At 42.5% G+C, this 27,558-nt stretch overlaps 1 protein-coding gene across 2 annotated transcripts; it reads left to right on the top strand.

Annotated features, from left to right (window-relative positions):
• Nucleotides 1–76: 76 nt before the first annotated feature.
• QRSL1 (glutaminyl-tRNA amidotransferase subunit QRSL1) lies at nt 77–27,428 on the top strand. 2 transcript variants are annotated; one of them, XM_073336916.1, is made up of 11 exons: nt 77–222; nt 2,513–2,672; nt 3,488–3,586; nt 5,223–5,319; nt 6,460–6,636; nt 8,145–8,320; nt 8,432–8,544; nt 11,912–12,104; nt 13,844–13,961; nt 17,336–17,541; nt 18,836–27,428. In XM_073336916.1, exons 1-11 carry the CDS (start codon nt 199–201, stop codon nt 19,045–19,047), a joined length of 1,575 nt encoding a protein of 524 aa, XP_073193017.1. In that variant the 5' UTR covers nt 77–198; the 3' UTR covers nt 19,048–27,428. The 2 variants fall into 2 exon arrangements, with proteins under 2 accessions (XP_073193017.1, XP_073193019.1); XM_073336918.1 differs by lacking the exons at nt 77–222; nt 2,513–2,672 and adding exons at nt 4,314–4,405; nt 5,878–6,034 and having other exon boundaries at nt 3,498–3,586.
• Nucleotides 27,429–27,558: the final 130 nt, after the last annotated feature.

The following is a 27,558-nucleotide window of genomic DNA, read 5'->3' on the forward strand; positions in this document are numbered from 1 at the left end:
GCGCCCACTCCGCTCACCTCAGCCAATAGCGAGCCGGCATCATGCCCGCCGGCGAAGACTCGAGCCAATGGAGCTGCTGCATGTTGAGGGGTGCATACCAAGATGGCAGCGCCCAGGCCCGGCCGGCCGAGCAGGGCCTGACGCCCTAGCCGTGGCCGTGCGGGGTCCCCGGCCCGGGGGAGTGGCGGCGCGGAGAGGATGTTGCGCGTCTCCCTCAGAGAAGTGAGTGGGCTTCGGGCGCGTGGCGCCGACACTCCCCCCCCCACCCCGTGCGGCTCGGGGGCTCCCACCTATGGGGACGGGGCGGAAGCGGAACCCCGAGCTTTGCCTACAGCAACTGCCCGGAGCCCGGCCCGCGCCTATCGCCGTGGTATCGGGGTACCCGATGTGCACGGTGTAACTTTCCCCGCAGCGCCCGCCCCGGCTGTGTCCGCGCGAGGCGCCCGCCCTTCTCCCCCACCCTCTCGCTGGCGGCGGCGGCGCCGCAAAGGCCAAGAGGGCGGCGGAGCGTGTTAACCCCGCAAGGGCAAGAAGTGGCGCAGCCGGCAGCGAGGAGGAGACGCGCTGTGGCCCTGGCGCAGCCCCGTGCACACCCAGTCCCGCATCGGGCGCTGCGGCCCAGCTGGGGCTAGGGAGGGAGGCGTTGGCAGGACACAGAGCAAGCAGCGCTCTTAATAGAAGCCGTCTCCTCTCCAAGGGGTGTCTAGGCTGCGGCGCATTGCCCATGAGCTAGTGACCAGACAGCAAGTGTGAAAAATCGGGACAGGTGGAGGATGAGTTATAGGGTCCCATATAAGACAGAGCTCCTAATATCCGGATGTCTGGCCAGCTTAGCTGAATACAGCCTGGTTAAAATCTTGTTTTCATTCTGTTTGGATGATTGTGTGTGTTTTAACTTATGGAGAGGGAGATAGTGGTGCTATTTGGAACAAGGCTTTGGCTGGTGAGTTTCCTCACCAGCCAAAAGCAAGTTAACAAAGGCTCTATGCAGAGTAGGGATTTGTAGCTGTGTTTAAAACCATCTTTAATCATAATTATGCTGCAAAACTTGTATTTGCATCCACAATAACCAGTTACAAATGATGGGCCTGATCCTATAAACACTCGTGCACATGATGGATGTGATCGAGACTCCTCACATGCATAAAAGTTTGAAGGACTGGGTTTCATATTACCAGTGTATTTAGAAATTGCTCAGGACATGACCAGAATAGCAGTGGCATTGCTGGTTGAGGCTGAAATGTTTTGAAAGAGTTGTGAAAGTTAGCAGAGTGCATTCTTAACTAATGCTTTTATTCCATCATAAAAGTACTACATGTATCAAATTTATCCCCAAAATTAAGGGTTGTCAAGGTTCCTCCCCCACTCTGAACTCTAGGGTACAGATGTGGGGACCTGCATGAAAAACCTCCTAAGCTTATCTTTACCAGCTTAGGTCAAAACTTCCCCAAGGTACAAAATATTCCACCCGTTGTCCTTGGACTGGCCGCTACCACCACCAAACTAATACTGGTTACTGGGGAAGAGCTGTTTGGATGCGTCCTTCCCCCCAAAATACTTCCCAAAACCTTGCACCCCACTTCCTGGACAAGGTTTGGTAAAAAGCCTCACCAATTTGCCTAGGTGACTACAGACCCTTGGATCTTAAGAACAATGAATAATCCTCCCAACACTTGCACCCCCCCTTTCCTGGGAAATTTTGGATAAAAAGCCTCACCAATTTGCATAGGTGACCACAGACCCAAACCCTTGGATCTGAGAACAATGAAAAAGCATTCAGTTTCTTACAAGAAGACTTTTAATAAAAATAGAAGTAAATAGAAATGAAGAAATCCCCCCTGTAAAATCAGGATGGTAGATATCTTACAGGGTAATTAGATTCAAAAACATAGAGAACCCCTCTAGGCAAAACCTTAAGTTACAAAAAAGATACACAGACAGAAATAGTTATTCTATTCAGCACAATTCTTTTCTCAGCCATTTAAAGAAATCATCATCTAACACATACCTAGCTAGATTACTTACTAAAAGTTCTAAGACTCCATTCCTGGTCTATCCCCGACTAAGAAGACTACAGACAGACAGGTTTCAGAGTAACAGCCGTGTTAGTCTGTATTCGCAAAAAGAAAAGGAGTACTTGTGGCACCTTAGAGACTAACCAATTTATTTGAGCATGAGCTTTCGTGAGCTACAGCTCACTTCATCGGATCAGACAGACAGAGATCCTTTGTTTCTCTCCCTCCTCCCAGCTTTTGAAAGTATCTTGTCTCCTCATTGGTCATTTTGGTCAGGTGCCAGTGAGGTTACCTTTAGCTTCTTAACCCTTTACAGGTGAGAGGAGCTTTCCCCTGGCCAGGAGGGATTTCAAAGGGGTTTACCCTTCCCTTTATATTTATGACAAGGGTGGAGGGAGGGAATTAGTTTTAGAAACTTGACTGAAATAATTCTTGCAAGTCATACCAATGTTTCTAACTAGGGTCTTGCAATTTAAAAATGGAAACTGTCCTTTCAGATCTCTGCAGCACTGAAAGAAGGCCAAGTGACTCCAACAGAGCTTTGTCAAAGATGTCTCTCCTTTATCAAAGCCACAAAATTTCTTAATGCTTACATTACTATAGCAGAAGAGACAGCATTAAAACAGGCTGAAGAATCAGAGGAGCGATATAGGAGAGGTAAGTTACCCTAGATTTGTATTTAATTGCTGTTCTTCCATAAATTTTTTTGACTGTAGTGGATGGAACCTTTTGTTAGACTCAGTAACTTTAAAAAAAGAAAGTGAGGTCTACTGTTCATTTGATTTGCTTGTAGTGAACAACGATGGGGCCTATTGAGACTAAGGGCTCTGTGGACATATACTGATTGCACTTGAGGTCATCACCATTTACAAAAGATGAACAGGGGCAGGAGGAGAAGAATTTCAACCTGGTAGATCTGCTCTTCTGTCTAACTAACAGTTCCTACCATCCCACTGCTTCAGCAAAATGCCATTTAAGATACTTCAGCTTCAAGGCATTTATCCCCTTTGAGATTCTTCTCTGGATAACTAATAGTCAGCTGTGAAAGACTCTTTGTCCAACTACTAATTCCGAGCACAATTGCTGTGCATCAGAAGGCAGAATCTAGGACTCCTGGCTTGGAAATGGAGTAGATTTAAGTAGCTGTCTAAGGATGAAATAAGAATTGTATGGCCGCAGCTGAGGTGGTAAGCATCTTTTGGAATAATTTACCTAGTTTGGAAGCCACTTTCTGAGTTGCAGAGAATATGCAGTATGGAACTAAATCTGGCCTGAGCAAAGTCCTTAATGTTAGAGTTGAAAACAAAAGACCTTGAGTGAAAATATAACTTAAAAGCATTTGAGTACAACTCCTACTTCCACTTAAAAGTGAAGCTGAAGAGTATAATAAAATGTCATTGCTGAGCAACATAGACAGTGTGTTTTACTACTTAGATTTTACTCTGTTGTCCTTGTACCAATTCGTAACGCAGGTCAGATACTGGGGGATTTAGATGGAATTCCTGTTGCAGTAAAAGACAACTTCAACACAGCTGGTATTGAAACAACATGTGCATCAAACATGCTGAAAGGTAAAGTAATGCGTTGTAGGCAAAGCAAACACCATTTTGAAGCTCTAGTCCTTTTCTCTAAAGCAGCGCAACCTACTTAAAACCTAGTCATTTTCAAAAAAATGAATTCAAGTACTTTCAGGCACTAAACTTCCCTTATCTCCATCTGCCAAACTTTTGTGGCTTTTGCAGTCATATATTTAAAAACTATTAATATTGTAACAACGTAAATAAATGAAACAATGCAATATTAACTATAATCAATACATTAAAATGTAACTATTCTATCAACAGGTTACATTTTACTCTGTTACTGGAGAGTAGTCAGTGTTTTTTTTTTCCAAAAAAAAAAAGGAGTACTTGTGGCACCTTAGAGACTAACCAATTTATTTGAGCATAAGCTTTCATGAGCTACAGCTCACTTCATTGGATGCATACTGTTTTTTTTGTTTCTGTTTGTTAAATTGTCTTTCTACATACAAAAATGCAAACACAATTTTTGTTGTGTTCTTAGAGACTTGGTCCTAGTTCTTGAGCTTAACAGTTGTCTTTCATATTGATGTGAGTCATCAGTTCATAATTCTTTTATAATTTTTTGTTTTATAAAAAGCTGCTCTTTTTTTTTTGCATACCCATAGCTCATTGTTTCACTTAGCAGTTCCATTAAGATGTTCATAGCATTGTAATATGTTTTATTAATAAAAGCACTATTATTTTCCTATTTGGAAAAAAATTCTCTCTCATGTAGCTGTGTAATAGACCACCACAAACAGGGAACATTAACTAATGAGGGTAAAGAGCGAAACTGATGATACAAAAAAGTGCTGACAAATACACAAGGTAAACAAACTGAAAAAATTGGGGGGGAAAATCCTACTAATTTATTTCGATTTGTGTTATTGTGTTGTAACAATGAAAGGGGAAAAATTGACTATATCCATTGAACAGCAAGGGTCAAGTTATCTAAAATTACCATTTCCTCTGCATGCCACCAAAGCAGTTGTGATTGATAGGGATAGTGTGGGTGAGAGTCTTGAGGGTGAAACTCTGATATAGGCTCTAACACAATGGTGGGCAACCTGTGGGCCTCATGCGGCCCGTCAGGGCAAGCTGCTGGCAGGCTGCCAGACCATTTGTTTACATTTGCGTGGCCGTGGTTCGCCATTCCCGGCCACTGGGAGCTGCAGGCGGCTGTGCAAATGTAAACAAATGGTCTGGTGGCCTGCCAGCGGATTACCCTGACAGGCCGCAGGTTGCCCACCACTGCTCTAACATACTTCTCAGAAAAAGATAGCTGCATCAGTATTGGTCAGAGAAACTGTTAGAACTCTGGCTGCAATCACCCTGTTTATGTGCTCTTGTAACTGGCCTGGTTCTCCTCTCCATGTGAACAAGGTCTGAATTAACTGTACGATTCGCTCAGTCTCAGGAGAAGACGACTCTAGGAAATAATAAAAGTGCTAGTTAATACTTATTCCTTGTTTGTTATCAATGAATTTTGATTATCACTGCTACTGTCACAAAGAAACTTGGTAGCACTGCACAATGACAGTTGCCATGCAGAGATGATTACTTTGAAACATTTGGAGGAGTAGTTATTGAAAGTCCTCCAGGTGGTATCAGACAATTTTTTAACCAATCTGATTTTTTTTTTAAGGTTATATTCCACCTTACAATGCTACGGTAGTTCAGAAGTTATTGGATCAGGGGGCTGTGCTTCTAGGAAAAACAAACCTAGATGAATTTGCAATGGGGTAAGTTATGTTAAATATTTAATATCATTGCATAGTAATATAACTACAGTGTCTACTATGATTCATCGCTAATCCTAAACTGCTGCGTTTATGCATGTTTGTTATATGGTGGTAAATATTTACTCCCCAGGGATGACTAATGGAATATGATGACTGTCTGTGAACTTCTCACTGAATATTTATCCTATTAGGAAAAAGAAAAGGAGTACTTGTGGCACCTTAGAGACTAACCAATTTATTTGAGCATAAGCTTTCGTGAGCTACAGCTCACTTCATTGGATGCGTACTGTGGAAAATACAGTATGCATCCGATGAAGTGAGCTGTAGCTCACGAAAACTTATGCTGCATCCGATGAAGTGAGCTGTACTCATTTTCTTTTTGCGAATACAGACTAACACGGCTGTTACTCTGAAACCTATCCTATTAGGGTGTGTGTTCATTGTGGTATGATTTAAAGAAAAGAGGGCCAGACACTGTAGCAGCTGTGCATGGTAGGATGGGTTTGAGGGGATTAATTGAGTAGTATTTTCTTTCAAGGTGGCTTCTTTTTTTCTTAGTAACTGAATTAAGCATGAGAATTATCACATTGCCTCTGCACACAGTGTGCCTTGTCTTGGAAACCTTCTTTTGTTCCAAAAAGAGCTATGCTTTCTACAGAACAGTCTACACTGCCATCATGGTGTGGCACTTTCTTCTGACATACTACTTCAAGAGGTAATCTTGTGTGGTTTTCTCATACCCAATTTTGGTAGTTTACTGTATCTCAGGCTTGAAGACCTTCGTTTCAAAGCAGACTTATAACTTGGTTTGCCTGATGCTTACATGGTGTGAATCCCCTGACTTCAGTGGAGTTATACTTTAATTTACACTAGGGAGAATTTAGCCCTCAGTCTGCTCTGCAGAAGGAAGGAGTGAAGTTATAACTATAGGTTTTTATGATTTCCTGCAACTCTTTTAAAACAGTATTGGGGTCAGCTTCACAAGTAAATCTATATCAGCCTTTCCATGTCACAATCCGATTTGCCTGAAGGGCCAGGAGTAAAAGGTGGAATTGGAAGAAAAACATTGTATTAATAATGTGAAGTCTATAACAGGATAAATACAGACAACTATATTTCAATCTGAATTTCTCACACCAGATCTGGAAGCACAGATGGAATATTTGGACCAGTTAGAAACCCCTGGAGTTATTCAAGGCAGTACAGAGACAAATGTGTGCAGAACTCCCATCCTGAGAAGGAAGACTCCAATTGGTTGATAACAGGAGGAAGCTCAGGAGGTAGCGCTGCTGCAGTGTCTTCTTTCACATGCTTTGCGTAAGAGCCTTTTTAGAACTGTTAATTAAATGCTTCATAATGACTTGTGCACTTTTCCTCAAAATTTAATTTGATTTTTTGAATCTTTCAGTAACCTAGTTTATAGTGTAGTGCCTGGGGAAGGGAAGGTAATGTTTTTGTTTGAAACTGTAGGATTATTTGCATTGGTGTTGAAGAATTAGTTGTACCATGAAGAACACAGAGATACTGAAATGCGTAACACAAATTAAAAGTGATTACATATAGGTACGTTTAAATCATTTCATTCCGAGCCCAGACATTCACCCCTCAGAGGCTCAATCAAAATTGCAACCAGCTTTACTAAAAATGTTGAGTGTAGCACAGGGATAGGCAAACTTTTTGGCCCGAGGGCCACATCTGGGTGGGGAAATTGTGTGTTGGAGGGGATGTGGTGTACAGGAAGGGGCTCAGGGCAAGGGGTTGGGGTGCAGGAAGGGGCTCAGGGCAAGGGGTTGGGGTGCGGGATGCAGGAAGGGTTCAAAGTGTGGGCTCCAGCCTGGCGCCGCTTACCTCGAGCAGCTCCAGGGTGGCAGCAGCACACAGTGGGGCTAAGGCAGGCTCCCTGCCTGCCCTGGCTTCACACCGCTCCCAGAAGTCACCAGCACGTCCGGCAGTGGCTCCTGGTGGTGGAGTGGGGCAGGCAGCTCCGCCACACCCTGTCCTCACCTGTGGGTACCACCCCCGAAGCTTCCATTGGCCGCGGTTCCCCATTCCCAGCCAATGGGAGCTGCAGGGGCTGGTGCCTGCAGGCAAGGGCAGCGCACGGAACCCTTTGCCCGCCCTCTTTCCCCCCAGGGGCTGCTGAGACGTGGTGCCGGCCGCTTCTGGGAGCAGGGCCAGGGCAGGCAGGGAGCCTGCCTTAGCCCCACTGCGCCACATGGCTGGCAATCCCACGGGCCGGATTGAAAACCTTGACGGGCCGGATCCAGCCCATGGCCCATAGTCTGCCTTCCCCTGGTATAGCAGGTGCAGTTTTGGTATAGAAGGGAAATCACAATGCACAGCCTCAATCTTAGAAAACACGAAAAAAGTAATATTCCTTGATGAACCAGCCTTGTTGTTAGATGTGAAGGGCGTATTTTATCAGCATGTCTTTGTAAACTGAAAACTGCTGCTGCTTCATACTAAATAGTAAAGAAAGGGCTAGAATAAATGGGAGCACTTTAAATTGTTCTCATATTTGTATATAAAAAAAATTCCATTTAAAAGCGTCAAAGAATCCTGTGGCACATTATAAGCTAACAGACGTATTGAAGCATAAGCTTTCGTGCATCTGACGAAGTGGGTATTCACCCACGAAAGCTTATGCTTCAATACGTCTGTTAGTGCTGTGGCAACTTATAGACTCTTTGCCGTTTTTACTGATCCAGACTAACACGGCTACCCCTCTGATAAATTTAAAACTGTACCTCTTTAAGAACAGATAAAATTTGGATGTCTTTTTGAAGTATTCAATTCTATTAATGATGGTTCTATTTAAACTGTAGGGCTTTAGGATCAGATACAGGAGGGTCCACCAGAAACCCAGCGGCTCACTGTGGAGTAGTAGGTTTAAAGCCAACCTATGGACTGATTTCTCGTCATGGTCTCATTCCACTAGTGAACTCCATGGATGTACCAGGAATTTTAACCAGATGTGTGGACGATGCAGCAATTGTATTGGGTATTTACTAGTGCATATGTCTTTGTATACAGTTTGTCTCAAAACCTTTTGAATTCAAGAATCCACTGTATTACTTTTTCTGTATGTCATGAGCTCTTTTTCATCTTTCAGGTGTGCTTGCAGGGCATGATCCTAAAGACTCTACTACTGTGCAGGACCCCTTTAAGTCATTTGAACTAACCTGTTTTACAGATGCCAGCAAGCTCTGTATAGGAATACCAAAGGTAGCATTTTCAACTTTATCACTGGAAAAAAAATTCATACCAGAGTAAAAACCTATATATCCTGCTCCCTGAGTCTGCAATGATTTGGATCTGCGGAGACAGCATGGGAGTGAAAGTGTGTGTATCTCATTGCTCGGTGTCAACCTCTTCAGGCCTTTATAGGGCATTGACTCTCTCTGTAGAGTTCTGTCCAGTCTTTGGAGGGAATGTTGTCTAGAAGTTTTATAAGAGGAGACTGGGAGCCTGAGTTCCTGGGCTTTATTACTGGCTCTTTCACCAGCTGCCTGTTTGACCTCAAACAAATCACTCTTTTTCTTAGTGCCTGAGGCTATGTCTACACTACAAGCTAGGGGTGTGCATCCTCAGCTTGTGTACACATATCATAGCTCGCCCGAGTATAAAGATCAGTGTAGTCGTGGTAGCACATGCAGTGGAGGCATTGCAGAGTCGTGCCACTTGAAACCCAGGGGGCACGTACTCGGCATAGCTCAGCTATGGCTTTTCTGCTGCTGCCGGTGCTACTGTGGCTACACTGCTGTTTATACTCGTGCTAAGCTCTCATCGAGCTACCGGGAGTACATGTATGCGAGTAGGAGAATCACATCCCTAGCTCATAGTGTAGACATAGCCTGAGTGTAAAATGGGCATAATACTCACCTCACAGGGATGTTAAGACTTAATAAATGTTTGTGGAGTGCTTTTGAGATCCTGGGTTGAAAGGCACTGTATTAATACAAAATACTGTTTAAAAAGATTTATTGTGCTGGGCAAAGAAGGGAATAGCAGGGAAAGAGTTCTAATTAGGGATCAGGTGTTGGAGGGAAAAAATTTAGGTTTTTATCTTTCTATTAATAGGCCAAAAAAAACCTTTTATGAATGTGTTTCCTTCTGTGAGATAAGGGGATAACAGTTGGATTTAAACATCCCTTCACTAATTGCAATCCAAGCGTTGTGCTAATACAGGTGAACCAGAACATTTAATCAAACAAAAATATCACTGAACAGTCTATTTTCATTGTCCAATTTGATTGAAATGCAAAAAGAGCATGTACAGTAATTTGTAAATTATATGGTAAATATTTCAATTTTAGTAATCCAAAATGGTGGTGGTAACAAATAAGGACTTTTTTAATAAGTGATCTCCTGACAGTAGTGCCCCTTTTACAGTAGTGTGGATTTTTTTTATATAAGCAACTCTGTTAGTACTATGGTCAAGTCTGCAGGATTGGTCCCATATTTTGACACTGAACTGACACTGTCTACAAAAGTGGATATTCAACTAAACTTAGGCTAATCAGGCTGGCTGTCCTTGTCTCCTTGGTATGGGCTTGTCTTCATGGGAAAGTTAATGGAGAATAAACTAGGATATAAATGTAAAGTGCAATAGCTATTCCACAGTAGCTCACTGCATAGACAGTCTTATTCCTCACTAATAGTGCCTTTTGCTGTTTAGGTTAATATGGTTAGGAAGCGTATGCTATTCAATAAACAGCAAAAAGGCACTTTTAATGCGGAATAAGAGTGTCTACGCAGTGAACTACTGTGGAATAGCTATTCTGGGCTATTTCCATGTAGACAAACCCTAAGAGTATACACAAAGTGAGGCTTGTCACCAACTCTCATATTATGAGACTTTTTTTTTTTTAGTGCTGTGTTTTGACCTAGGTATGACACTTGCCACTGGTGTGCTTTGGCCATTGTTTCTGCTCAGTTAACATTCATAATGGGTCTGGTATCGTGGCTTAAAATTTAAGATGTTGTTATACCAATAAAATAAAAACCAGCAGGATCTTATTAAAGGGAAAAAGGCAAAATACCACATTTACTGTGAATACAGAAAGAATCATAGTAAGCAGTTAGTTATAGTTATAACATTCCATTCAATCTCATATTTATACACACACACACACACACACGTTCTGCAAGGTTGTTATCATAGTTACCTGCATCTGAGGAAGTGAGCTGTAGCTCACGAAAGCTTATGCTCTAATAAATTGGTTAGTCTCTAAGGTGCCACAAGTACTCCTTTTCTTTTTGCGAATACAGACTAACACGGCTGTTACTCTGAAACCAGCCTTAGAGTTGCTCATGCCAAGCCACTGGCCAGGTGGCCTGGACATGAGGAGGGAGCAGGGCCTTGTCAGATGCTTATCTGATGCTCCTGGAAGTTGGTTTGCAGAATCAGACCCCAAAATTCTCACTTTTTAGAGCTGTTTTTATAGGAATTTCTTCCTATGCCAGTCTATGGGAATTGCTTCATCATGCTGTTGCTGAATCAATCAGCAGATGGCACATTCCTGACGGCTCCAAGATGTTATCTTGTTCTTTGGTTCTCCCATTCTTGAGGCTGTTGGGTGGATTCCAGTCTGCCCTCCGGGGGGTCCTCTGGTTATTTACACTTGACGCCTTCTTCAGCCGATGGACACTGGATTCTTAGGCTGGCACCTCCCTGATCATTCAGTTATTATCCACACCAAGCATCCATCCACATACATCCTCTATCTCTATTTTAATCACAATTGTTAATACAACAAAAGGGCATGAAAGTCTCTGGGTGCTGTTTCTGTTGTTAGAGTATTGCTTTGAGTCTCTCTCTCTGTGAATTGCTTTGAGAATAGACTCTGTCTTAGAATGTACTAACACAATTAGCAGCTTGCAAGTTTCACACACAGAGGGAGAGAAACAGTACCAAAAACCAAGAGACCTCTTAATTAGTAATACCCTGGAATTTAAACTCTGGGGAATCAAACTCATTTGTGATTTTAATACAGAACTTCTTTAATATGATCCAACAATGTGCTGTCCATGAACTGCACAGTCCTAGTTAATAGACTGACAGGTGGGCAGCTTTCTATCCAGAAATTATAGAATTGAAGCAAGAAGTGCATAGTGAAATGTTATGACCTGCATTATGCATGTGTTCAGACTAGATAATCGTGATAACCTCCTTCCTTAGAGGTTTTTAAGGTCAGGCTTGACAAAGCCCTGGCTGGGATGATTTAACTGGGAATTGGTCCTGCTTTGAGCAGGGGGTTGGACTAGATGACCTTCTGGGGTCCCTTCCAACCCTGATATTCTATGATTCTATGATGGTCCCTTCTGGCATTAAAAATCTATGAAACTTATGAACTTAATATGATTTAATATCCTAACAGTCAGCAAAAACATAAGTCTAATAAATACTTAAACTAGTGCTCATCGCTGCATTTTTTTTTTAAACAGTATTTGCATCTAATAGCATATTACATAGTTTGGCTTGCTTACTGTCAACCGATAATTAAGAACCATTGAAAGTAAACTCGTGTAAAATTATTTGTGAAGATGCTTATGCATAGAATTCATTTCCTAACTTTTGTTCTCCACTAAGGAATACCATGCACCAGGATTATCTAGTGAAACTCTGGCACTTTGGTCTAAAGCTGCTGACCTCTTTGAGAATGCAGGTGCCAAGGTGATTGAAGTGAGTCTACCCCACACACGTTATTCAGTTGTATGCTATCATGTGCTGTGCACATCAGAAGTAGCATCAAATATGGCCAGGTTTGATGGACTAGAATATGGTAAGTTTAAGTTTTCAAAGGAAAAAGGGCTATATTACATATAATATAAAGTAACATTCACTTTGTTGATCATTAAGTGGCATAAAGATGCCTGTCATAGGTGTGTGCACTGTGGTGATTTAACATACATGGTTACCTGCATTTCATGGTTGAATGTTAGGAGATATCCCAAGCGATCATGAAACTTGCACTGGCTTTCTGCTTGTGGCGAAAAGATGAAAATAATTTGTTTTCAGAAACTGTGAATTATTAAAAGCATAAAGTGCTCAATATATACATTAATGTTTTGCCATCTTATTGGGTGAGATACTGTGCATTAAAATATTTAGAATTTAGAAGCACTTGAGTAAAAAATCCCATCACTGGATACATCCAAAGACAGGCCTGGCCAAAAAAAAAAAAAAAAAGGGCAGCCTAATTAATGTAAACAAGGGAATAGTCCTGAATTATCTGGGAAATGAACCAGATAGACTTAAAAGATCTTTTTCATGATTGTATTTTGTGACTTGACCAAGATGGGTTGTTGTCTTAATGGTTTGCCATTTTAGCTTGTCTAATGAGTGTATCACTTGATTATGGTATGTGTGGTGCTGGTGAGTGAAAAATAAAAATGCAGCTAATTTCTGAAGTCAGTCACTCTCCATGCATTAAAATAAGCCAGGACTATCAAAAGATTAGTATTATATCTAAGTTTTTACCAGATAGTAATTTGAATTAGGTGTAATAACTTCCTTAAACATCCCCATTGCACCTGGCTATTGAAGGACACATGGTGCTTTTCTCCCCCTTTTAACTATGCTTTTCCTGTGATTTTTTTTACCCCCTCTTCTTTCTTTTTGTCACAAAGCCACCATTATAATGTTGTTTATAGTATGTGACCTTTTTGGATTCTGTTTTCTATTTAACTAATGCTCACATTCTGGGGTTTTGAGATATTGTAGCTATCCCCAAAAACCCAATACATAAAAAGACTTTGATTTAGACTCAATCCTCTCTGTGTACCTGTCCCTACCTCACAGAATTAAGTGATTGGCCAAACTCTTAAGCAAGTGCAGCTTAATTGAAATCAGCAGAATTTCACTGCTTACGCCAGTGCTGATTGTCTGAAGTTTGGGTGTTCTTTAAGTTATGGGAAGATTAGGGCCTGATCCGAAGTTTATTGAATTCATTCCACTGAATCTCATTGAATACAGAGAGCTTAGGATCCGACCCCTTGTAAATAAGTTGTTGCTTTTCATTTCGCCAAGCAAGTTTTTAGTCTGAGAGAAATGTTCTCAGCTGTGTTCTTTGAGGAGTGTACTGTGCAGCACAAAGGATGTATGCATTGTTCAGATCAGTTTTTAGTCTCTACTCAAAATAAACTGAAGGGTGAGCTATCAGTGTTACTGAAATACTTCTACACATTCATGTCGTGAGGGATAAGAGTTCTCTCTACCTTCCATGTCAGACCGAAGCTCAGAGGCAGGAGTGTTCATATTGTAGCACGCTCCATTGTAGTTCTCAGTACAGATAAATGGAAATATTTCACTTCTAGAGACCCCAAATGTATAGCTGCAGTATGAGTCCAGAATTCATTTAATATTTAGCTTAAGTTTTTCGTTTTTGTGTGCAAAAATAGCATGTTAACATCTAGTGCACTTGACATAGTATGTCATTGTGAAGGTCAATAATTTATATTGTTTAATAGTTTTCATGGGCCTTCAGGATTTGTTTCCAGTTCACTGGTGGTTTATTTTTAGGACACCGTTCCAGTATGGACAAGTCCACAGAAGTCATGTATGCTGCAACTCGACGGGAAGGGTTTAATGATGTTGTAAGAGGAAGAATTCTGTCCGGAAACTACTTTTTGTTAAAACAGTAAGTTCATCATATTTTAAAGCTCAAATGTACCATATTAATGACTTATTTGTTAAGCAGCTATGATGAAATTACTTATGTTGAACAAATTCTTTGTTGCTAAGGCAATATCTATTTATATTGGTTTAAGTGTATAATATGTAGCAAACCATTATTAATGGCTAAAAAGAATGCTTTCCTTTACTCTTAACTGGAAGCCTTTTGAATTTAGGAAGGTAGAACAACACGTTGTGTGATTTGCATCTTGAGTAGCCTATTGGCACATTTGGATAAAGCTATGCAAAAACGTAGTCTGTGATGTTTGTCAGTGAAATCAGAATAGAGCCCTAACTATTCTATATTTAAATGTTCTGTGGCCATCAGCATCAAGCCGATTTAATCTTGCTAAAGTTCTCCAGGTATAGAAACATTTATTATGTTCTACTGATGCCTCTCATGGAAAGCCAGATGATGTGGCACTTAGTTTATATATCTCTCTCACCTTCCCCACCTCTTTGCTTGAGTCTACAGAGAAAATAAAATTGTACTGGTGTGATCAAGTAAACACATTTATTTTTGTGAGGAACCTTATGTTTATGCAGTTCAGCTGGATGAACTGGTATGTGAACTCAGAATGAACATACTTTTAATTTCCACTCAATCTCAGTCTGTCTTCATTTATGACTATAATTGGAGAATGCCACTTTCTCTGCCTCCACCCTGTTAAGATTCCAAACAATGAGGATTTCCACGTTGCCACAAAACAACTGACACAGGGTGTCATAATTATTTTAAGAAAACTGAGTGTTGCAGACTAACAATCTCCTGCCATATCCTGACTGAACCGTATCAATTAAAATAAACTTTATTGAATTAAATTTAACATCTTTTGGAATTCATTGTATTAAAAGTGTTTATGTACTATTGTGAGATAGTGTGGAACTGTTTAAGCAGGAACACAAGATTAATACAATCTCTGGAAGGTATTAGTAACTTCACACATATAGTCCCAAAAAGACTTGAAGTGGATTTTTGAGGAAATACCCTGGGGGTCAGGGGAATGCAAATTCTTCCCTCTGAGCTTTTTGAAGGTAGCCCCCAGGAATGGGACCCATTGTATGCTAATTACCTGTATCTGGAAACTTCAAATCAAAGACCCGTGAACTGAACCTGTTATAAGTATGTTTGTTCTGAGCTGAAGAAGTCATGAACTGGGAATCCTCAAAGCTGTCATGAACTGGGAATCACAAGGACTCCCCTAGGGTCCTCTGAAGGACTTACCGTGTCAGAATCCATGTTGGGGTGGGAGTTCCTGGTAAGCTTATTAACAAGAGTGTATGTTTTCTCTATAGTGCTTTTTACCTTAAGAATACAATAGGCTTGCACAGAAAGAACTGTTTGGTACCTTATATCTGTAGCAATCCCTCTGTTATCAGTCTCTGAAGAGAAAGCAAGCAAGTCTGCTTAGGCAGATTGTCTTTGCTGGGAAATACACAGTGAAGGCAAAAAACTGTGCAGCCTGGAAATAGGGAGAGAAACATGGGTCTCCACCCAGAAAGGCGACCATTGGGGAGCTGGAATCTGAGAATGGGTACCTTTGCTGAACCACTGAGGGGAGATGCAGGTGCAATTGCCCTAAACTGTGACACTGAGCAAACACAAGAATATTCCTGCTACTTTAAGCTCTTAGAGCTAATAAAAGCTGGGTGTCTTCACGACAGGGATGTCAGCATATGAGCAGCCAGCCCCTCTGAACTGTCAATATTATTGCTAAGCATCTTCAATTTAGTGTTCTCTGATGACATCTGCCTGAGCCATCTATCATAAATGTAGGGTGAATGCTTGACAACCTGTGTGGGTCAGTTTTGGTGAAGGAAAACAGGAGTGATTTCTACAAGAACTAAGCAGGGGGGAGTCTCAGCACTTTGCAACAATCCACAGTAAATGAATCATCAAGAACAGAATTTAGGGTTAAAATAACATTATCATAATAGATTGCAGGAGAGCCATGTTGCTATATTCAAATTACAAAATATTTTCTTTAAGATGTAAAATCCATAAAATAACTAGATTGATGCTTGAAATTATGCATGCTTGCATATATCGTCAGTGAAGTCTAAAATGTATCTACTCGGTCTCTTCTCCTATAAATTCTTTAAAAGTAGTTAAGGTAAAAAAATGTAAACCAGGAAAACTGGTTAAAGACTCTTTAGTCTTACATGAGTCTTGAATATTTTTATTCTGCAACTAACCTTTTCCTTAGTCTGGTAGGTGGGGTTTCATAAATAACCCCAGAAAGAGCCATTTTCCATAATACAATGGATTTGCTGTCGGAGATCCATGATATCTTGATCTTTACAATCACTTTGGAAGAATAAGTACCAGGTTCTCTTGAAAAGTTAAGACACATTCAACTTTGTTTTCAGTACAACTCTTCAGCAAATCAGATCTTCAGAGTGATCAGCTGACAGTTATGTACTGGATAATTTGGATTGTTTTATCAGCAGACACTGGCATTTAGTTATTTACCCTTGACTTACAATACATTTGCTAATTACCCATAAAATGTTTACAGTACCAGTTATTTTTGACTAATAAATTCTTTTGAAACTGAACCTCTAAACTTGACATTAAATCCTTAAACTCAGGGTAATGCTGCATGTGATGTAGGAATGAAATATAAAATTGTCAGTTTTTCTGCTTCAGATATGCGGAAAAACAGATTAATTCATAGCCTCCTTCAGTCTAAACTGCTGCTTACATAAAGTAAATGAGGGAATTTTAGACAAAGACCTGGTGTGCTTCTCTATAATATCAATAAGAAGGACCAGTAGCAAAGCACACACCTGAAACATATAACTTTAAGCATGTGGGTAGTCCCTGTGAAGTCAAGTGGGACTGTTCATGTGCTTAAGTGCCTTGCTAGATAGTCCCTAAATGATTGATAAATCACAACTATAAGACAAGTCATTTTTTTCCAGACATCACTTCCATCATGCAATGAAGTTCAGTAGATAAGTAAACAATAAGGTTGCAGAAAAAGACTGGGTCATAAAATACTATCTTGATTTGAGCCTACCGTCCACTTGGCTTGTATTTTCCTTCATTTATATTCCCTCTCCACTCTCTTCAGTGGTGTTTGCCCCAGGTCTCTTCCCAGATCTGTTTCATGGCTCATCTTTAAGAATATGCTTTAGTGCCATTAGTTCATCTGCAACCATGCTGCTTTGATGACTGATCTTGTTCTCTGTTGAAACCCTAAGTACTTGTGGTGCAGCCCTTCAACCCAAAGGGAACACTGGGCTTGTTTTTTTTTCCCCCAGTAGCCACTTAGCAATTTAAATTATTGATGGTCTTAAACTTAACTTCTAACACCAGTGACTCTTTGTTCCTAGGAATTATGAGAATTATTTTATCAAGGCCCAAAAAGTGAGACGACTCATTGCCAAAGACTTTGTGAATGTTTTCCATAGTGGTATTGATGTTTTGCTCACTCCCACCACTCTAAGTGATACAATACCATATGTGGAGTTTATCAAAGAAGACAACAGAACCCGCAGTGCACAGGATGATATTTTTACACAGGCTGCAAACATGGCAGGTAAGTAGAGAGAGAAGTGCATCTCCTTAGCATATTTCCCAGCCAGTCTTCAATTTAGTATCCATTCTCTCCAGCCAGCTGCCCTCTTTCTATAGGACCTCTGTATAGAAAGCAACTGTCTGAACCAAGGTGTCAGCTTGTTTCTCTGAGTAGCAAAGCTTATATTGACCATAAGATGGTAGCAGTGTGAAGTGAGTTCATTCATTAAATGTGCAAGAATTTAAGTATATAATTACTTCTGGAGGATTCTGCACCAAAACATTAAAAATTTGGCACACAATTTTAAAATTCTGCATATTTTATTTGTTAAAATAACACAATATAATCATGCCCAATTATTTTGGTAATTTATTTCAAAATACCTGTTGGCAAGTATATCTGTAACAACACAGACAGAGATTCAGGAAACTTTTTTTATAAATAGATTCCTTACTAGGCATATTAATACAGAACTTTGAGTAGTAATTCATTTAAACTACAGTACAGAAACCTATTTCCCACACCCCTCAAGCAGTGCAAAGGTTTGGGGGAATCAGAGGTAATGGAGGAGCTGAGGGAGAGGGATGTAATTTCTGGAAAGAAGCCTGGGAGTGAACCTAGAGGATTGTTGAGTGTGGTGGGAGAAGTATGGAACAGGTGGTATTTCGGGGCGGGGGAGGGGAGGAATTGTTTGGGAATTGAGTAGCCTCCCCCTACAGGGAGCCTGGCTGACCCCCCCAGCCTCTCTTCAGTCCAACACATCTGCCCCTGTCCCCATGTGGCCCTGCACCCCCCCCTTCAACCCTGGTGCAATGCTGTCACCCTGGTAGTTCCTGTGCCACCATCCCAGTCTGTGATCCCCCAGCAGCCCCGCTGTGTCCACCCCCAACCCCCCCATATCCCATGCCTTCTCACCTGGGCCCCACAGGCATGTTGTGAGGACCGCAACCTCTGCCCCATTCCTGTCTGACTGGCTGTTCCAGCTGGTGAGCCGGCTGCCCACTCTCTGGCACCACAAGCACCTGGTGGGTGAAAGGTGCAACTGCAGTGCCTCTCTGGCAGAATGTATTTTCTGTGGGGGTGGAGAATCTGTGGGGAACATGAATTCTGCATGTGTGCAATGGTGCAGAATTCCCCCAGGAGTAATATAATCTTGGTTGTACTGCTAAAATGCAAAGAGACAAGCCTTAAAAGCTTACATGCATTTGTTTTGGTTATTTTTCCTAGGAGTCTCGTTTGTAATAATTCTAGCAATATGTGTAATAGCAAATCCTGCACATGTGATGTTTTAATAATTTTGCTTTTTCCCCCCCAGGGCTGCCAGCCATAACTGTTCCTACAGCACTTTCAGAGAAAGGTTTGCCAGTTGGGCTTCAGTTTATTGGACGTGCATTCCAGGAGCAGCAGCTTCTTACTGTAGCCAAATGGTTTGAAAAACAAGTAAAATTCCCCATGATACAATTACAGGGAATAATGGATCATGGTCACACTGTCAGTCACCATCAGAAATCAGCCTTTTTTTCATAACAGAGGACTTGGTGGTTTTCGTAGCAGAAGTAAGGAGGATTTTAGAATATTTCTCAATCACTTTGTACTGTTTCAGATTGAAAAGAAATGTAATCCTTCCATTTATCTGTGCAAATGATAGGCTGTAGAGTCTAAAAACATCTGTATTCAAGCAGAATGCAAGAGCGAAGCAGGGAAGCTTTGTTACTGTGTGATTAAACTGAAGTGAGGCCCCTGGTATGTTCCCTACAACTGCATGTATAGTTTGAATATATATTTTTTTCATGGTAGGTATAAAGTGTATGTCTTGTAATTATAGAGCTGCTTTCCCTACCCTTCATACAAAGAAACCTGCGGAATTCATTCCTTGGTGGAACAAACATGGGCTTCTTCCTTAAGAATGTATAGTTTCCAGGAGCTCTGGTCTCCTGCTGCCTCCCAGGTTACATGGCTCCAATGAAACCAAGCCATGAAGGAGTCCTCAACCACAGGAGGCCTTAGTGAAGCTCTGCACTCAACTAGATTGGAAAGAGAGGGAAAGATGAGAGTGTAGGAACGTGTGAATGGAAATGCACAAGAGCAAGAAGGTAGCTAAACCATGTAGGGTGCAGAAGAGTCATCTTTGTATGGATCCTGGAGGCTGCTGTGGTACTTAGAAAGCCTTTTCACAATAAGGGCTAATTGCAGATGTTTCCTTTGAGAAACAACCCTCTAATTTTCAGAAATTGCTCTTCCTCCTGCCCCTTCTATTTTGCTATAATCACAGCTCAGGAACCAAAATCAGAGGCAGTTTCATAAATTAATACATTCTTTTCTCCAATGCCTACAATGAGGAAATGTATCATCTGACTGTTGAACGTTTCCAACCCAGATGTTAGAATGGAAGATTTAAGAAACAGCCACTAACATCTGCAAAATTTACCCTCAGGAATATTGTTTTCCACTTTACCACCATGAGTGCTTATTTCTTTGTAACTGTTGCTCATTTTTAGATGCTCCATTTTCTTCTCACAAGCTAAGATGGTGAAAAGAAATGAGATAATTATGGTGAGGGACTAGAGGATTGGAGTTTTTTTAAGAACAGGTTTGACAAACACCTGTCAAGGATGGTTTAGAGTTACTTGGTTCTGCCTCAGGAGTTGGGGGGGCTGGACTGGATAACTTCAAGGTCCCTTCAAGCCCTAATTTCTGATAGTATGAGACCTCTCTTGTTTAGGATCCAGTTTGTCAGTTTAGACCTAGTGTTGATTGATATGGAAACCTACATTAGAAGTATTTCACTTTTCAGTTACATTTATTATATACGTTTCATTTAAACTCTTGCTTTTCATCTCCCTGAATACTAGTTGTATGTCTTACACAGCAGCTACTAGGAAACAGCTACTGGTCCTACATATTTATCACTTATCGGTCAGTCTAGTCCTGGGACTCGCTGTATGTCTGAGGGCCCATAGATTCCATTCCATCATCCTGGCCCCTGCAGCGTGGTGTGTAGATTACACCCCTAGAATCCCACTGTGATGGGTTGGATCACAGAAACCCCCTGGGGGCTGCCAACTGATGTGCCAAAACTACTACTGTCCCTCCTTTCTTCCCCTGGCAGCTTGGGACTTCAGTGTTCTGGCTGGTTTGAGCCAGACCTGCTAGCCTGCTGTAAACCTAGCCCCAGGTCTGAACCATGTCCCCTAACAGCTGTAGGCTTAAACTGAAAGCAGCTTAAGAAGTGTTCCTGTCTTTAACACTCAGATGCCCAACTCCCAATGGGGTCCAAACCCCAAATAGATCAGTTTTACCCTGTATAAAGCTTATACAGGGTAAACTCATAAATTGTTTACCCTCTATAACACTGATAGAGAGCTTTGCACAGCTGTTTGCCCCTCCCTCCCCCCACTCCCACCCCGGTATTAATACATACTCTGGGTTAAATAATAAGTAAAAAGTGATTTTATTAAATACAGAAAGTACAATTTAAGTGGTTCCAAGTGGAAACAGACAGAACAAAGTGAATTACCAAGTAAAATTAAATTAAATATGCAAGTCTAAGCCTAATACAATAATAAAACTGAATACAGATAAAATCTCACCCTCAGAGATGTTTCAATAAGTTTCTTTCACAGACTGGACACCTTCCTTGTACGGGCACAATCCTTTCCCCTAAAGATGGATTTCAGTACCAGGTGACATGGTCATATTTCCTGTGAGACCCTAAGCCTTCATTCTTCCCAGCCTGACTCACAGGAAGGCCTGCCTGCAAACAGAGCCATCCACAGTCAATTGTCCTGGCTGATGGGAGCCATCAAGATTCCAAACCACCATTAATAGCCCACACTTTGCATAATTACAATAGGCCCTCGGAGTTCTATTTCATATTTCTAGTTTCAGATACAAGAGTGCTACATTCATACAAATAGGATGAACACACTCAGTAGATTATAAGCTTTGCAATGATACCTTACAAGAGACCTTTTGCATGAAGCATATTTTAGTTACATTATATTCACACTTCTCAGCATATTTTCATAAAATCATGTAGCATGCAACATCACATCCACATTGTTCCCTTAAACATAGGCAAAAGAGGAGGAGCTGGTGTTCCTCAGCTAGCCCAGAGTGAGCTGGGAAGGACAGGAATAGAGCCTTTAAATACAGGACTTGCTTTCTCTGGTAAGGTCAGAAGTGGAATAGTTCCAAGGACAACGAGGAAACCCGTTATATAATGGATAAAAGCACTTAATTTTTTGTCACCCTAAGAGATACAAAATAAGAGATACATTGATGCCTCTTTTCTATAGGTCCAAGATCAGCCTTTGGGGTGGGCGGTCCAGGTGGAAGCCCAGGGCGGCCTGCCAAAGAGGGTACCATGTGCAGGGTTTGCCTGATTTCCGCCTGGTGTGCCAAGAGCCAGCTGGGCTGGGGGAAGCAGCAGGCAGGCAAGCAGCAGCGTCTGGAGAGGGTGGAGGGACCCAAGTTGCAGAGAGGTAGTTGTTGGATGACCAGCAAGGTTGCTCCTCTGGAGCAGGGGTGCCCCCCCCCCCCCCATTCCACTGCCCTGTGCAGCTGCTGCTGCTCCTGTTTCACTCCCCTCCAGTCCTCCCTGGAGTCACCCCTGGCCATGCTGCTCCAGACTGGGAGCGTCCTCCTGTCTGTTGTGCAGGGAGGGTGGGGGAGGCTGATGGGGTGTCCCCTTCCCCCTGCCTATGTACCTGGTCTCCCCTGAGCCCCCACTGATGGGACGGGGGAATGTGTCTGTGCTGCTGCTTCTCTGGGTCCCGAAGCTGCCAGCAACTGCTTGTGTCTGAACACACCTGCAGGCTCCTGAGTGTGAGTGCTTTCGTAAAGAGACAGTGCACTCACACTCAAGCACACACACACACACACGTCCCCCTGAAATTAAAATGAGACGATAAACTCACAAGAAATATAATTCCCCTTTCTTATTGCCTGAAATTTTAATGCTTGCAATTTCCTGCCCCCCAAAAAGTACTACACAGCATGCAATCAAGTTAACTAACTAAAGCACTTGAATTACCAATCTTTGCAAAAGTAGCTGATTAAGTGCCTGATTAAAAAGGAGTACCACTATAAGTCAAAGTGTTATCAACATAATCTAGCACCAATATGTGTAAATGAAACAATTTTACATTAAATACATGGCATGATGATAACGAGACGGGAAAGCGATTTGCACATACCTAGCCCTATGAGTGTAGTTTGGAGGGTTGTGGGAGCATTACTCCACTAACTGAAAGCCTTAGGCAGGTGCAGAATTTATCCCCCACCCCACATGCAGTCCCGTTGGCCTGACTGGAGCTGCCTCCTCAACTATAGAAGCCAAACTATGCCTATGCCCCCACACCTGACCTCCCCCAACTGTTCTGCCCTCTAGCCCCCCAATCTGCCCAACCCACTCCTCAGCTGTGCTCCCCACGCCCCAGCCTCACCTCTGCTCCTATTGAACATAAGAACGGCCATACTGGGTCAGACCAAAGGTCCATCCAGCCCAGTATCCTGTCTACTGACAGTGGCCAGTGCCAGGTGCCCCAGAGGGAGTGAACCTAACAAGTAATTATCAAGTGATCTCTCTCCTGCCATCCATCTCCACCCTCTGACAAACAGGCTAGGGACACCATTCCTTACCCGTCCTGGCGAATAGCCATTAATGGACTTAACGTCCAGGAATGTATTCAGTTCACTTTTAAACCTTGTTATAGTCCTAGCCTTCACAACCTCATCAGGCAAGGAGTTCCACAGGTTGACTGTGCGCTGTGTGAAGAAGAACTTCCTTTTATTTGTTTTAAACCTGCTGCCCATTAATTTCATTTGGTGGCCCCTAGTTCTTACATTGTAGGAACAAGTAAATAACTTTTCCTTATTCACCTTCTCCACACCACTCATGATTTTATATACCTCTATCATATCGCCCCTTAGTCTCCTCTTTTCCAAACTGAAAAGTTCTAGCCTCTTTAATCTCTCCTCATATGGGACCCGTTCCAAACCCCTAATCATTTTAGTTGCCCTTCTCTGAACCTTTTCTAATGCCAGTATATCTTTTTTGAGATGAGGAGACTACATCTGTACGCAGTATTCAAGATGTGGGCGTACCATGGATTTATGTAAGGGCAATAAGATATTTTCTGTCTTATTCTCTGTCCCTTTTTTAATTATTCCTAACATCCTGTTTGCTTTTTTGACTGCCACTGCTAACTGCGTGGACGTCTTCAGAGAACTAGCCACAGTGACTCCAATATCTCTTTCCTGATTAGTTGTAGCTAAATAGCCCCCATCATAGTGTATGTATAGTTGGGGTTATTTTTTCTAATATGCATTACTTTACATTTATCCACATTAAATTTCATTTGCCATTTTGTTGCTCAATCACTTAGTTTTGTGAGATCCTTTTGAAGTTCTTCATAGTCTGCTTTGGTCTTCACTATCTTGAGCAGTTTCGTATCATCTGCAAACTTTGCCACCTCACTGTTTACCCCTTTCTCCAGATCATTTATGAATAAGTTGAATAGGATTGGTCCTAGGACTGACCCTTGGGGAAAACCACTAGTACCCCTCTCCATTCTGAAAATGTACCATTTATTCCTACCCTTTGTTCCCTGTCTTTTAACCAGTTCTCAATCCAAGAAAGGATCTTCCCTCTTATCCAATGACAACTTAATTTACATAAGAGCTTTTGGTGAGGGACCTTGTCAAAGGCTTTCTGGAAATCTAAGTACACTATGTTCACTGGATCCTCCTTGTCCACATGTTTGTTGACCCCTTCAAAGAACTCTAATAGATTAGTAAGACATGATCTCCCTTTACAGAAACCATGTTGACTTTTGCCCAACAATTTATGTTCTTCTATGTGTCTGACAATTTTATTTTTTACTATTGTTTCAACAAATTTGCCCGGTACTGACGTTAGACTTACCAGTCTGTAATTGCTGGGATCACCTCTAGAGCCCTTTCTAAATGTTGGCGTTACATTAGCTATCTTCCCGTTATTGGGTACAGAAGCTGATTTAAAGGACAGGTTACAAACCATAGTTAATAGTTCTGCAATTTCACATTTGAGTTCTTTCAGAACTCTTGGGTAAATGCCATCTGGTCCCGGTGACTTGTTACCGTTTAGTTTATCAATTAATTCTAAAACATCCTCTAGTGACACTTCAATCTGTGACAAATCCTCAGATTTGTCACCTACAAAAGACGGCTCAGGTTTGGTAATCTCCCTAACCTCCTCAGCCATGAAGACTGAAACAAAGAATCCATTTAGTTTCTCCATGATGACTTTACCGTCTTTAAGTGCTCCTTTTGTATCTTGATCGTCCAGGGGCCCCTGGGGTTCTTCACCAACCTCTCCCAGGCCAGGAGAGGGTGCAGTGTGGTTCCCCTCTCTCTTTCAGGTTGGGGTGGAAACAGCTCCAGTGGTTCTTCACCCCACTCCCTCTTCCCAGGCAAGGTATTACAAGGAGGGAGGAGGAGAAGCAGAGGAGACAGCTATGCTTCCAGGAGGTGAGGGGTAGGAGGGGCCACTCTGAGCTGCAGGGCTCTTTCTGATCCCTCCTCCAATCAGGGATGACTTCTCCACTCTCCCTCCCTGTGAGAGCAGGGTAGGCTCCAGAAGGAAGGGGGAGAGCTCTGCTGCTTCCTGCGCAGCTCTGAGTGGCTGCTGCTTCCCGGGAGGCAGGAAGGAACAGCTGGTGACTGGCAGAGGGCCAAATGGGAATGCTCTCCTGGGCCAGATCTAACCCATGTGCTGGCAGTTGAGGAACAATGGTCTAAATGATAGTAGGGTAATAAGTAAATAGCCAAGATGGATTTGTCAAGAACAAATCATGCCAAACTCACCTAGTTTCCTTCTTTGACAGGGCAACGTAGGGGATAGTGGGATGCTACAGAAGTGCTTGTCTTGATATTAGTAAGGCTTTTGATAGTCCCACCTGATAGTCTCATACACAAATTAGGGAAATGTGATCTAGATGTGACTACTCAAAAGTGCGTGTACAAGCGGTTGAAAGACTGTACTCAAGGGAGTAGTTAACAATAGGATGACAAACCTAGTGGGGTCCCACAGGGCTCTGTCCTGGGCCTGGAACTAGTCACTATTTTCATTAATGACTTGGGTAATGGAGTGGAAGAGATGTTTATAAAACATGCAGATGACATCGAGCTGGGGTTGTAGCACTTTAGAGGATAGGACAGGATTAGAATTAAAATAACCTTGATAAATTGGAGAATTGGTCTGAAATCATCCAGATGAAATTCAGTAATGACAAATATGAATTACTGCACTTAGGAAAGAAAAATTAAAAGGACATCTACAAAATGGGGGATAATTGGCTAGGCAGTAGTACTGTTGAAAAATATTTGGGGATTATAGTTAAGGCAGCGAGTTTGTCATGGAAGTCACAGATTCCGTGACTTCTGCAGTGGCTGGTGTGCCTGGCCCAGGAGCAGCTCAGGCAGCCCCTGCACCAGTCGCACCAGCCACTGTTGGGGCAGTCTTGGGCCGCCACACCCCTTTCCCCCAACAGCAGAGTTTGGGCATGGGAGGGGGCAGGGGCACGGGACGGGGTGAGGTGGGCTCTGGGCAGCACTCACCTGGGGGGCTCCCTGGAAGCAGCAACATCCACCTCACTCAGTTCCTAGGCAGAGGAAGCCTCCTGGCTGGGCAACGCTGCACACTGCTTCTGCCTGTAGGCACTGCCCCGCAGCTCCCATTGGCCATGGTTCCCAGCCAACGGGAGCTGCAAACCCAGCTTCCTGGGCAGAGGCAGTGCAGAGAGCTGCCTGGCCACACCTCTGTCTAGGAGCTGAGCTAGGGGGATGGTGCCACTTCTGGGGAAGTGCAGAGCCAGGTAGGGAGCCTGGCGACCCTGCCAACCCCCTCCCCCACCAGCACTAGCGGGGTCCTGGGCCACATGCTGCTGCCTGCACCCCCCACCCCCAGCACCTGCAGTGCTCTAGGGCCACCCCCCCAGCCTGAGCACCCATTACATCCCTGAGCCGGCCATCCCCCGCCCTCCCCGCAAGATTTAGTCAGGGATATAGTTTTGGGCCGTGAATTTATGTTTACTGCCCGTGACCTGTCCATGACTTTTACTAAAAATACCCTTTACTAAAATGTAGCCTTAGTTATAGTGGATCACAAACTGAATACAAGTCAATGTGATGCAGTTGCTAAAAAGGCTACTATCATTCTGGGGTGTATTAACAGGAGTGTCACATGCAAGACATGGAAGGTAATTGTTCTACTGTACACAGTACTGGTGAGGCCTCAGCTAGAGTACTGTGTCCAGATTTGCGCAGCGCACTTTAGGATAGATGTGGCCAAATTGGAGAGAGTTCAACAAATACGATGAAAGATTTGGAAAATGTAACCTATGAGGAAAGAAGCATGAGGGGGAACCTGGTAATCTTCAAATATGTTAAAGGCTGTTACAAAGAGGACTGTGCTCAATTGTTCTCCATGTCCTCTGAAGATAGGACAAGAAATAATAGGCTTAATCTACAGCAAGGGACATTTAGATTGGCTGTCGGAAAAACTAACAGTAAGGTTAGTTAACTACTGGACTAGGTTACCAACGGAGGTTGTGGAGTAGCCATCTTTGGAAGTTAAGAACAGGTAAGACAGTTTTTTTTCAGGGATGGTCTAGGTAGACTTGGTCTTGCCTCAGTGTAAGCAGCTAGACTAGATGAGTTTTTGCGGTCCCTTCCAGCCCTACATTCCTAACAACTGCTTGACAAAAATGGGAATGAAATCAAGTGGTCAACTAATAGTTAAAATGGTACATGGAAAGCCTTCAAAACAAAGAATTTGTACTTCAAAACACCTGTTACTTAGCACTCACAGCACACAGTCTCAAAGCACTGTACAGAATTAAAATCTTGTCATGGTCACACCAACATTCACATTTTTGAGGTCCAGTCAACTTTTTCCTTAACTGCTTTCTCTTACTTACCTCTTGTGCACAGGAAAAGCTTCTTGAAAGAGTCCATTAAGCCACACTGCCTTATCTGCCTCCTTAACCTTCCTTT

This window comes from Lepidochelys kempii, chromosome 3 (assembly GCF_965140265.1).
Source record: "Lepidochelys kempii isolate rLepKem1 chromosome 3, rLepKem1.hap2, whole genome shotgun sequence".
Taxonomy (NCBI): Eukaryota; Metazoa; Chordata; order Testudines; family Cheloniidae; genus Lepidochelys; species Lepidochelys kempii.

Excerpts from the sequence above, each read along its gene's own strand:
- QRSL1 (XM_073336916.1), top strand. The coding sequence starts at position 199 with ATGTTGCGCGTCTCCCTCAGAGAA. Across the intron at positions 2,673-3,487 it reads AGAGGAGCGATATAGGAGAG|GTCAGATACTGGGGGATTTA; the intron begins GTAAGTTACCCT and ends TTCGTAACGCAG. Across the intron at positions 8,321-8,431 it reads CGATGCAGCAATTGTATTGG|GTGTGCTTGCAGGGCATGAT; the intron begins GTATTTACTAGT and ends TTCATCTTTCAG.